This window comes from Spea bombifrons, chromosome 1, assembly GCF_027358695.1.
Source record: "Spea bombifrons isolate aSpeBom1 chromosome 1, aSpeBom1.2.pri, whole genome shotgun sequence".
Lineage (NCBI taxonomy): Eukaryota > Metazoa > Chordata > Amphibia > Anura > Pelobatidae > Spea > Spea bombifrons.
Window position 1 is genome coordinate 56,181,731 of NC_071087.1, and position 12,875 is coordinate 56,194,605.

Here is a 12,875-nt window from a genome sequence, read left to right on the forward strand (position 1 = left end):
TATTTTCAGCAAAAAGACCCTTTCAGGTACAATGGCTTAATAAAACAATACTGTATCCTACGCATCAAGCAGAGATAGGCTTTTTTTACCAGCTTCTGTGGGCTACAACTCCCACATTCCCACACTATGAAACTGCTGGTTATGTGAAATGGCATTTGTAGTCAAGTGGAGCTTAAAAGCCAGAAGGCATTTGTTTTTGGTCATCAGAGCAACAGAAACCATAGATTTTGACTTTCAGGTTGAGTTATTGCTTATTTTTTTACTAATACGGCTGCTTTTAGATACTTTTCCCTTTTCCAATAGCCAAGAACAGTTCAACATGTTCCACCCGAATCAATGTTAAAGCCTGATACAGTAAACAATCTGTATGATTAAAGTTGGTGATTACTAATCACAGGTATAGGTCATCTAGAGAGGTTGTTAGGATCAATTAGAACAAAAGAAGCATCAGTCCCCGTGTGGTAAACTGGTTAGCCAGTAGAACGGAAGTTAGTGTGTGGAGTGCACTGTGGTACCAGAAAAAAAGGGTTGGTGGAATACAGAGTGAGGTCGTGGCTGATTGGTGTTGATTACCTGGGCATGCAGTGAAGCGGGATAGGTGAAAGCAGGAGGAGGTAGAGCAGGTGCTAATTCCGCTGGGTAGAGGGGGTATGGTGCCCACACTTCAGGGCTACCTGGGTAAAGTGCAGGGACTGTGAGTTCATCTGTAAAAAAAGAATAAGGACACTGTGTTAGTAACAACATTGCTGGAGGCAAAAAAAGGTCAACTGTGGGGGAAATATTCCGGAGGCACCATGTTTTTTAAGTCACGTATATTTTTTTGCATACCTCTCCATTTTCCATGTGCCACAACGAACACACGGTGTAGGACAATGCAAACCTGTCTTGTGTCCTTGTAAAGTCATAACAGTCTTTAATCAATAGTTCATTTAAACGTGAAATGAGAAAAGGTTTTCAATGCATTGTGGCTACCACTGCTTTTTAGTATGTTTCGTACAATCACAGATTTTAGAATAACTAAATTCATCTACTGTGTGCCAATAAGTGAAATTGTTATGCAGATATTTGGTTTTTACTTTACACGCGCTGGATCTTTTCAAATGGTGGTAAAAATACCGTACATGTTCATTTTCATCATGATATAATCTACTATTCTCCACCCCAATCCTTACAAAAGACTTCTGAATCAATCAGCTGCCATCAAGGATAGGCAGTGACTTCACAAAACTGTAGAAATAACAACTGATGCCAGTGATATACCGTACATACAATACATTGATATATCATTGTTTTTATTAACGGTTAGGCTGGGTTAGAATGCCAGATATGTACTCTGTAAGTGGTGGCATTCTGTGGGGTATAGAGCCTGTGCAGCCTTCCATTACCTCCCCCAGGTTGAAGTCTCACATTTTGCATTTACACTTTAACAAGAGGCTCCGTTCTGGGGAGAGAGAATGCTGCTAATTGGTCTGTGATTGCTCAGCAACTTCTATGAGCAAAGGAAAATGTAAAATTAAAACCTGATCCTGCCTTTAGGCAGTGATCACGTCACAAAACAGGCAGCCACAAAGGCCTGCTCACTACCATGGAAAGCTGTGCTGCTGACAGCTGATCTATTGTGAGATCAGCAGACCAGCATGCAGGAAAAAGTCTGATCCCTGCTAACACACAAGGACCCAGAAAAAAACACACACCTACTTGCATACAAAATACTTGTATTGGTTTAATTAAGGAAATACCCTACCCAGAGTGCATGAACAGTAAGGATTGCTGTGTAAATTGTTGGCACTATATAAATAAAAGATAATGATAATTGTGGCAACTTAGGGATTCCTTGTTAAGTTAGTGATTTCCACCTCAAGAGAAGCCAAGGTGAAATGCAAGTGTGAATGTCACCTAAGAAATTAAATGGTTTCATTAACCATGGGAGTTTGATGAGTGACCTTCTCTACCCTTGTTACCTATGCATTTGCCCTTGTCAAATCTAGTGACCAGTGAGATGGGTAATTAAAACATATTAACCTTTTGATTAAAATAAATGTAAACCCCTGTATTGGTTAATAGAGTGAGTGAATGTAAACATGCATTGGATACACATATGACTATCCTGAATATAAGGGCCTGCATGTTTTGTGTTTTTTCTATCTGGCATCAAATACTGCTTCTCTTTACCTTTTGCTGTATGGTGGACAGAGTTAACTTGTCACCCTCAACTTGTTAAATACACCCATATGACCAACTTCACTTCAGACTCAACTGAAAGACACGCATAACAGACTTGAAGGCGAATTCATAGCAGGAGCTTGACTGATCAGCTTGTTAGAAACTTGGTATGAGACTCAAAGTCAAGCTCTCCACTTTTTGTGTCTATAGAAGTTGTGTTTCGGTTGGCTCAGGCAAGAGAATTTGATTTTCCTCTGTAACTCGGCTAAACCAAATCTATATTCATCCTAATAAGCATTAAGCATTACAATAAAGTCCAACATATCTGAAAAGTAGTGTGTCGTACATTAGGAAAACACACTGGACAAGAGGACTTTTAGCCACCTACCCACATCAGTAGAAGCGAAACCAAGCCTTCAAGTGACAAGAATGAGATCCGCGGGAAATATCCAGCAAATATCCAGCAAGCGTGGTTAGTGTGTTACCTTATAGACCTTCTACTGAGAGTGCTCTAAGAATGATACCCTTTGTTGGTTGTCCTACATTTATAAACCCTTAGGCCCCTCTTTACTTTTACCCTATATTAAAAAAATGTTATTTGAGGGAGCGATAACTCTGATAATATTATGTTATATTATGTATGTTTATATAATGCATATTCCGAATATACAACAAATGTTTATATATACATATTTATATTCTAAAAATTTTATTTTATTTGCAATTAGCAAGAGATTTCTACCCGATTGCCTGGTTAATACATTGCAGAAATAGCAATTTGAAAAATAATAAGCCAAGATTTGCATGCACTTCTACAAATGATTTATAACTTTTATCGTAACTTTACAGTTATAATCTTCCACTGGTCACTGAAAAATCCCGTAATTAACATTGTTTTCTACAAATAGTGCCTCATTTTGTGCTGATTTACTGATCTAATTCAGAACATTTTAAAGCTGAACATTACCTAAATTGGGATGGATCTGGCAATGTTTCAAGAAATTGTTCCTTTGAGCTTGCCAACAGTGTCTTGGAAGCAAACAGAAAAAAAATCAAGGTTTTATTGAGATATGTACTAATAAGAAGCTAGCACGTACGTTTTCAAGAATCCCAGCATTTTACCACCAGCATAGCAGCCAACATTATTTCCCGGGATGCTGTGAGTGAATTTTGTAGAAGGTAATTTTTGAACAGGGCTCTGATGTCATCTAATACTATCCACTCAATGTGTGGCAGTTTGATGATGTCACATATACGCAGCACATGACAGAAGCATGTTTTACACAGTGGAGTAGTAGAAGTTTTATTAAACACTCTACAGACACCAGACAAGCCAGAAGGCTTGTTTTTCCCTCAGAAATCTCATGGTGCTTCCACAACCACAAGGGATTCTGGGTAGGCGCATGCAAATAAGGTTAACAATTATCACCTTTGCCTCTATACATGGATCCCTTGAAAGTAATTGGCAGCTGTACAAGACAGCCTTTAGACAAAACTCGGGAAGAGGTACAATAGCCAGATCACCACTCATGGACAGCTGTATCGTAGGCATCATGCCAATGAATGAGACTGTTCTAGAATACTTCTGGAGTGTCTGTGCTGCTGCAGACTTTTAGGATCATTAAAGGCTGAGTTTTGGTCTAGCTTGAGACTGTGGAAGGTGGTGTAACCTGACAATCCTGCAAGACTGTCTACAGATAACACCTCATTGTTTTCAATGGGGATTCCATTCAGAAGCTGTCATTTTAATACAACGGTTTCTGTAAATATGTTGTTTTCATGTTATTATGTTTTTTTTCTGAACATACCATCTATAGTAACCATCTTACAGATGTTTTCATTTCATTTAGGCATATGCAATGCAAGACATGTCTACTTCCTGCTCATTAGCTAATACTATTAATGTTATCGCTAAAGTAAAGTCAACAATCCGAAATAAGAATGTATTCTCAAAAGGACATTGATTAAGTAAGCTTTAGAAAATACATCAGAATTGTGTTTGTGTGTGTGGGGGGGGGGCTCCAACTTGTTTCCCAAGTTCTGGGGAGAAACACAAACATATGTGCGCACCCAAAGCCATGAGTTCCCATGGATTAGTCTTTTTTTGGAAACATTGTTAATAGTAAACATGCTTTTTTAGCGTCCCATAGGATTTGTATTCCCAAGGCAGTATATGAACTAGAAGGGAAAAATAAACTTGTGTTTCCTGCAAGTGGTAATTTATTCATGTGAATACCAGGAGTCCTATGAAAATAATGGTGACATCCTAAATATATACTTCTTAAATACTACTTCCAAGTCAACAAAGATACATACATATATATATATATATATATATCTCATAAGAAAACACAAGATGCACAACCGGACGGCACAGAAAATCTAGCATAGACCTTGCGGCTCTGCATATTCCTGCTGAATAAAGGATGATGGAATATGACATCATATCCACTACATTAGGTTCCACATGGTGCTTCGCACTTAGGAAGTGAGAAACGTCTCCACCATAGTTGGCATTAGTTTGACAAATCCCAGAAGCAAAGTCGCCATAGCTTCGAAAACTGTACTGCTGGCACCTGATGAGTAATCTCTATGAGTATACCCTATACTTGGCTGCTCACAAAAATTGATTGGCTACTCCAATTTTCCTCTGATCATGGTGAATTCCGGTTTCCTTTAAGAGCGTACTGTGTTGCGGTCTGCAATATTAAAAGCCTTTCTAAAACATTTAGATAACTAATAAACATGAACATAATCCATAAGATAAGCAAATAAGAATTTACAAAACGGAACAAGTTGTTTCTACGCAGAAATAAAAGTGCAATTGGTACATTCCACGTCCTGTTTATAAAACAAAGAACACAAAGCACACACAAATTAATTTTGCTCGTAGTTGCAGAGTACAATATATTCTGAATAACATCTACTGCTGATCTAGAGAGTTCCCAGGCATGAATAGAGTCTAGGAGCTTTTCAGGCAGAATGAAGTTCACATATAAAGCCTTGAGGGCTGTATACCTCCTTCGCAAGCGTCACGCTGGACAACAAATGAGTTTCTATCTTTTTATATATTGTCGGCAATTAAATAACTCCAGTAAGGCCTATGGTGTATGTACACAGTATGGAGCTATGCAAACCTTGTGAGGTCCTGGTCTATGCCACTCATCTGAGCTGGCCATTGCAAAAGTGCAGACTTTTTGTTACAGAGTGACTGAATTCTGGGTATTTTGGGTATATCTGGGTATGTTGAACTTTACCATATATTGCCAGGACTGGACTACGGATTAAAATCAACCTTGGCACGTTTTCTGGATATGTAACCAGTTGGCGGCTGCACATTGAAGTGCCGGATCTTCCACATGAACAACAGTTAAGTAAGCGGCGCCGCTGGGCACAAGCCCTCTGGCCATCTGCCCAAGTGTGTCAGATGGCCAGTCAGGGCTTGTATATTGCATTGCACAATTTCTAAAAACCTCCTCACTGCTATACACATTATAAATGCGTATCAAAAGGAAATGGGGAAAAAACCCAAGTAAATATCAGCGAACTAAAAATCCCAACTGAAATATAGACGATAGTAGTGAAAAATTGTCCTTCTAGCTATATACAGGAAACCAGGATAAATGAAAATCAAAGCCAAAAGATTGTCTTCTGCCTCAAGTTGACAATTTACTGCTCTCAAGGCTTTTAAAAGCATTACACATACCAAAGTGTATTTAAGGTTCATTTATAGTTTAGTTTAAACAGATGCTTTGGCGCTGACTCATTAGTTACATTATGCATAAAGTGGAAAGACAGCGCTATCGTATTCTCTTCTCTTGGTAACATGAAAAACCAAATCTTTTGGGAAATTAAAAAAGAGAAACATTAGGTAACTGACCCTGAAATAATCACAGTGACCCGTTCCTAAAATCTGTACTGAAATCAAACGTGCATACAAGAGAAGTGGGTCTACTCTATGTTCTTTGGCTCAAAAGAAAAGAGTGCATGGGGGTGAGAAAAAAAATGACTCTACAGAGAGGGTGACGAATACATAGAACACCTTCTCATCAGAAGTGACAGAGGCGAATACAGTAAGGGAGTAAGTATACATGGGATAGGCATTAAGCAAACCTGAGTCTACGACAAGACCAAGAGCTGATTAAGGTCTAAGACTTTACGTCAGGAAAGATGGGCAGACCAGATGGGCCAAATGGTTTTCATCTGTTACCAAATTCTATATTTCTATGATGTCTAAAAAAAGACATCTTATAACATGGTTATCTATGGGTAGCTATATCTAAGTTAAATACAGCTAGACATCCCATAAGTCACATCAAGCTTCATACCTCCCACTTACTCCTCGTATGAGGAGAGAGTGACCCAAACGCCTTGTTCCTGTGATGCCTTTCTTTTCTAGAATGTTTTGAGCATGAGTTTATAATAGTGCTCTTATATAACAACCTCTCTCCATTGGTATGGTTATTCATTTTTCTATAAACATTGCATTTCAATGCGGTAGCAAAGCTGCAGGCACCAGCTGACTATGAGGGTGTTTTTTTTCTCTAACATTTGGCACTACCTTCAAAAGCAGATGATCATAAGCTACCATGTCACCTGATGGTGGTATGAATGTTCCAGCAGATAGGCTAAGCCCCTTGTCCATACCCTTTTGTACAAAGGTTCTTGAGATAGATAGAAATTCTTTTTCTGTACTTGTTGATCATTTTTTGAACGAGGGTACGTGTGAGCATTGAACCTCTGAAATATATTCTCTTTAATGACATTCACGTTTTTTTTTTTAAATTCCTGGGAGAGTTAATAATACTGTTGCAATTCTTAAAAAGTGATGTCATTCACTCACAATAGGAAGTCTCTTATCTCCAGACAGAATTCTTAAAGAGAAACTGCATCCTGGATTTCTAATACTGTATATAAACACAGAACATTCTAAAATATCCATATATATATATTTCCATAGAGTACTGAACCCAGACTCAGATGTATACTACCAAAAGATAAATGAAGATGTCCTCCGATCACAGGTTCATAGGTCCTAGGTTCTTAACAAGGATTTTTTGTCTATAAAAAGCAGATCTATGTTTTTTCTACAATTGTTATCACTGAAATCCTAATGGTCATAGACAAGATATGTTCTACAGAAGTAGAGAACTTTTAATGGGTCAACAAATTCCTAGCTCTTTTTCTGCAGCTCTTCTTCTTCTTTTGCCTCTTCATGGCCTTCTGTATTCTTTCTTCTTACTTCATCTGGTTCTCTCCGGTATCATCTCCGTTGGTGCTCCATCATTTCGCAGACGTGCTCCAAGAGGCCAGAGTATTGCAGACCGATTGGCGGAGAAAGAAAGGGGCAAAAAAGATTTCTTCCTCCACAAATCCATCTATCTATAGTACCAGGATATCCGAGCTGACAAAGAAATAGACAGATGAACCAGAAGAGGCAAGAGAAGAAGTGGAGCTGCTGAACAGGAGACACGAACACCGACCAAAGTGGTCAAAGGAAAGGTGAGTGATTATTGTCTTATTAGCATTTTCCTTGTGTGAACTTAATAGCTCTCAGCGTATTTGAGGATCTCAGGATATTTTGAGTTGCTACTGGTCGATTACCACTAAAGAATTATTTTCAATCTTCACAGCAAATCGATTTTAAATGGCACGAGGATCATAAGAAATAAACGGGGAAATTACTAGTAATCCATAGTCAGGTAACTGCATTCAGCAGCTGCTCTCCGCCAGACATTAAATCAATTCTTGTGGTGTTAACTTTCCTACAAAGCGGCAAATGCTGCCGGTGTCTGGCATCTAAGTTAATGTACGTGTGCCCTTACTATACGCCCAGAATAATAAATTGTGAGAACATAGCAAGTGTCAGTCTGGTGTTCCTGATTAGATTTATTACCGCTATTTGGAAATTAGTGCAGGGGAAGTGGGCACTTGCGTTACCGATACACATTATACGTACAGAGAATAAAATTAAGATATAATCTTGTTGGAGAAAAATGTGCTACCTTATGATTGGCAATATTTCGTTTTTTAAACGCATGAGAATAATTGTTGGATTTGGTACTTCACCTACAAATAGACTAAACAAAGAAAGGGCTGGGAATGGCGACTCGGAAATAAATATTGCTCTTTTCATTTATATTATTTATTTATTTAGTGCACCTTACTGGAAATCCGATGTATACTTTCCAGTTGTTCCGTATTCCTCTCACGAATTTCAATAAGCAGGTATTGTGTAAAATTAGGCTCTTATTAGACAAACCAGGTATGTATTTGTGTCTACAACATGAGAAATATAATAGTCTATGAATAGGTATTATAACCCGTATAGAGCCTTATGCCCCCAATGAGTAACCAGTATAAACGTATAATCTAATAACGCAATGACCTCATTAATGTTATTTTCTTTTACTGATTTTATTGAATTTTTTATGGCACTCAAATAATAAAGATAATGCATAAATGGGCATGGGATTAAATAACTGGTTTTTTGAACGGAATAGAAGAAAATCATCACCACCATTAAACGTCTCCAAGAGGGAATACATATGTTAGGAAATATGATTTTGATTTAAAACACTCTAAAACATTCTAGCAACGCTTCCTACCCTCCAGACTTACTTATTCTGTTAGTCGGTGGCTACAACAATGCAGGTCTCATAACAGCAACTGGACACGTTTCAGGTAAACCAAGAGCAGATGTATATATGACACATGGTTACGACTTAAAAGTGGATTTTAAAATTACCCATCAATCATTTAACTCTTTACGAAGCAGGTAGGTCAATAAAGCATTGTGCATTCAAAACGGTTAATTGGTTGGCAACCATTTATGTTGTCCTTCATGGAAACCACTTGTACAACTTGAAAAGCAGATTAGAGTTGTTCCAAGAATTGTGGGTAAGGTGTGGGCCCTTACAACTACTATACTATATACTATACAAAGATCTCTCTTCTCAATCAATCTAGCAAGCCTATATATGTATGGAGAATATTGTGCCTGGACAACTTACACAGCAGGTACTCACATTGCTCTCTGGAGATAAACTGAGGTATGCTGTTCAGCTGAGGTGTGCTTGGATTTGGGGTGCCCACAAGCTTGCTCTTGGCCATCTTTGTGTTCGCTTTTGCAAACTCCAACCGTAACGTTTGAGGAATTTCTGGATCAAAACGGATTCCCTAAAAACAATTAAAGTGGAAAAATCTGAGTATTTTGACACAGAATCATTTACAACACATTTTTGTATAAACATTGTATAGCGGTAGCTGAAAGTAGTTATAGGCAGCCTTTAGTTGATAGCAAAATCAATTCTCATTATCGTTGATGATGGAAGTAGTAGCAGGGGAGAGGTAGGTTCTTTTGACTTGGTATAGGGTTTTTACGTAGGACATCTTCCCATTAATCCGTATAGGACGCAGCAAGTGGGGTGGCAACAAGCAGATGGGTCTGACCGGCACTGGGGTGAGGCTAGCTACAGTTAGACTTCGTAGTGGCGAGAAAGTTGGTGGAGTGTGCGTGGCCAAAAAATTTGATACACTGCTATAGTCTTTACACTAAAGGGAGAGTTGTGGTTTCAGCTCCTTAATTTTACTATGCACTATGGAAGTCCAGCCCAGGAAGAGCTTGGAAGGCCCTATATAATGCATAGTTAAATGATTTTTTCCACTCTCCTTACACATTAAATGATGCATTACAGCTCAGACCTTCTTGCTGGAGAAACCTTCCAGTGTTGGCCTTCCATAATGAATAGCGAAGGGAGCTGAAACCACAGCTCTCCTACAAAGTCTTCCTTCCAGCAACAGAAAGAAATATAATTCAAGAATACAATATGAAGGTACAATAATAAGGGAATAGAAAACTTAGCATTTACTTCTAACCCCTAATGTTCCTTTCAATATACGTTGTAGCAAATTTTTACATTTTCCATTCATCATAAGCAGTTCTCTCTAAAGAATATGGCCTTTTTAAAAGAAATCAATTTGCCATTAAATAGCCCAATCACTACACAGATGTGTGCATTTAAACACAGCAATACATAAACTATTTCACGTTCTTTTGAAAGCCAATACGTTGAGAAACATTTTAACTAAATTGTTCTCATTGTTAAAGGATGTGTGGGAACAATTTAATTAAAACAACAATAAAAAACTGTCCTCCTGTAGCTCAATCAGCCTCGGGGGTGCCTGATTCTAAGTAAGCCCTTAAATGGGGATAATTTTAAGAATGGAGAACAAGACATAAGCAAGTGTGTGTTCAGAGCAAAAAGAACATTTCCTCTTCTCAAAATAAACGAATAGTGCTCAACATCTATATATAGGTGGAAGGAGTACATATTTTTGGAATAAGATGATGCCAAAGTCATATTGTCGAGCTCCAAAGCAGCTGTGGCATTGGTTTGAAAACCTAACTTTCCAGACATTTTTTTTTAACATGTATATGTTGATATAAAAGGCATGCTTGGGGAGATTAATATTTGGCAAGCAGGTCGTAGTAGTGTATTAGCTGATTCCCCATAAAGATCTGGTGTAAAGCACACTTACAACAAGGCAAAGGTACAGTATTATCGAACTACGATTTTGAATACTTTCATGTGCATTTTTTTACCGGTATAAAGAAATACAAACTCAAGCATTTATCTTTAGGAGAAGCTTCAACTCCAGGGCTGCAGAGCCACACGCTCTCCACATTTCGCACCACTTTTGGTAAGCAGGAGATGTGTTGTACCAGACATATCTCCTGAAAGCCAATTTGCTGTGCCATTGGGAAAAAGTGCAAATGCACTATACATTTTCAAGGGGACAAAAAGAGAACACCTAGCTATCAACTGTCTCTTTGATAATAATATAATAATAATATTGTGGACTTAGGTCTTTTTTCAACCTTATGCACTATGTAACTATGTAACACTATATACTGGTTAGCTAGCTACTACGTCAAAGTATCGCAAGTTTGGCTAGTCTTATCTAATTTTTCATCTCTATATTGCTTACTAAGGAGCTAAATTAATGGGACTGCACTTTAATCCTAAAGAGACTTTCAAGCAATTAAAAGCTCTCTCTGGACATTAATGAGGCACCCGTGTGGCAGGAGGGGCTGTTCAAACCAAAGGTTTGGTCAAAACCTGCAAATATTCATAGCACAAAAAATATGCTCAACTTAAAAAGCATAAAAATTCAGATTCCTGAGTTGCTGTAAGAATAATAACGACAATAAGTACACAAAACAAAGCGATAATTCTGTAAACCTGTTTAACCCCTTAATGACAAAGCCCGTATATGTACGGGCTCAAAATGCATTATTTTTCAATGGGTTTTGGGACAGCCCATTGTCCTTAAGGGGTTAATTGTTTTTCAATTGTATTTTCTGCTTACAGCGCAATACTTTAGATTGCTTCTATTTAAGCAAATAAATATTTCACTATTTTCGTGTCAGTTAGCTAGCCAGCCAAAAGATTTGTAGAGTATGATGGTAATTGCAGTTCACATCAGCTCGTAAGCCAGACCCCCCCCTGATTCAGTCTGAACCAAGGGGCTAGTTATAGTATAATGTATAATTATAAGATGGGTAGGGTATCCTCAACTTGGATGCCCCAACATGCTGAATCATCCCTTTTCTTTCTTGGGTGTGTAGTGGCATTCACAAGCTAAAGAACAGTATGACACAAAACCACACAACCTTAATTTGTATTACACCATTAATTATTAGCATTACATCATATCGCCGTGGCTGGGTCCAGCCTCACAGCTGTTGTGTTTTGCTATCTGAGGCCTACACCAGACCCAAAAGAAAAAGAGCAGGAGTGCAGAAATTTTTCTCGGCCTGTGGCATGCACACATATTGATTTCATTTTCCAAAAGATGGTCCAAGTAGTTTTTATACAATGTTTAATAAATTTAGAATTTTCCAACAGTAGGCTACCTTTCGAACATATTCTAACCACTGGGGTAATTAAAAACAGACAGGAAACATAATCCTTCTACCTGCAGATATCCCAACATTGTGCACACATGTCAAGCTCTGAGCAGATCACCAAGGGCTGTTGCGGTACATTAAAGTATTATTACAGTAACATCTTTAAAAGCTCATGCGAAATGACCTCATTTGTTTTTGGCAAGGCTCGCTATGGCTATCAAGCTTAAAGGCGAAACAAACATTCTTTTATCGTCTTTATGTAGCAAAGCACCATTTATGGAAAGTTATATCCTGCTTCGCTAGGTGCTTATCCTCTGACATTCAGCATGAAAGGAGCATTTGAACATTTCAGAAATGATCAAAAGAACATAAAACTTTCATATGAAAACTTAAGAGTTGATGAGATTACTTGTTGGGCATTGTGACTCCATCCAGAATGTCACTATGATAAGATTTAGTTTTAGCTGGCAAACCATCCCTGTTTTATATCTCAGAAAATGACTATAAAAGTGCAGATTTGGCAACACATGAGTTGACTGTGATTGGCAGTAGGCTGTTGGTTAATATTCTAGGGCAGGGATTCTTAAGCACATTCCTGGTGATAATACATAGTAAATCTGTACACTCTAATAATCCAGCTGTCTGTTCTGCTTCATGCAAAAATTGATGGTCCAAAAAAGGGGGATCATGTCTGGTTTTTTCAGGAGTTTACTTCACCGTCCTTCTCTTCCTTTAAGCCGAGCAATATTTCCCAGAGAAACATTGCATTTATTTATAGTGTGCCAGCTGATTTCCATGG

At 38.1% G+C, this 12,875-nt stretch overlaps 1 protein-coding gene across 3 annotated transcripts in view; it reads right to left on the bottom strand.

Annotated features, from left to right (window-relative positions):
- Window positions 1-12,875, bottom strand: part of RBPMS (RNA binding protein, mRNA processing factor) — an 84,348-nt gene that overhangs the window by 22,100 nt on the left and 49,373 nt on the right. For 2 of the 3 annotated variants that reach the window (XR_008353901.1, XM_053461691.1), the window contains exons 5-6: window positions 9,192-9,342; window positions 574-704 (exon numbers count right to left, since the gene is read on the bottom strand). Coding sequence is in view for 1 of the 3 variants with exons in the window: in XM_053461691.1 (XP_053317666.1) it covers window positions 574-704; window positions 9,192-9,342 (282 nt within the window). In the remaining 2 variants the exon portion in view is untranslated. The remainder of the gene's footprint in view (window positions 1-573; window positions 705-9,191; window positions 9,343-12,875) is intronic. The other variant, XR_008353902.1, reaches the window with a different exon arrangement.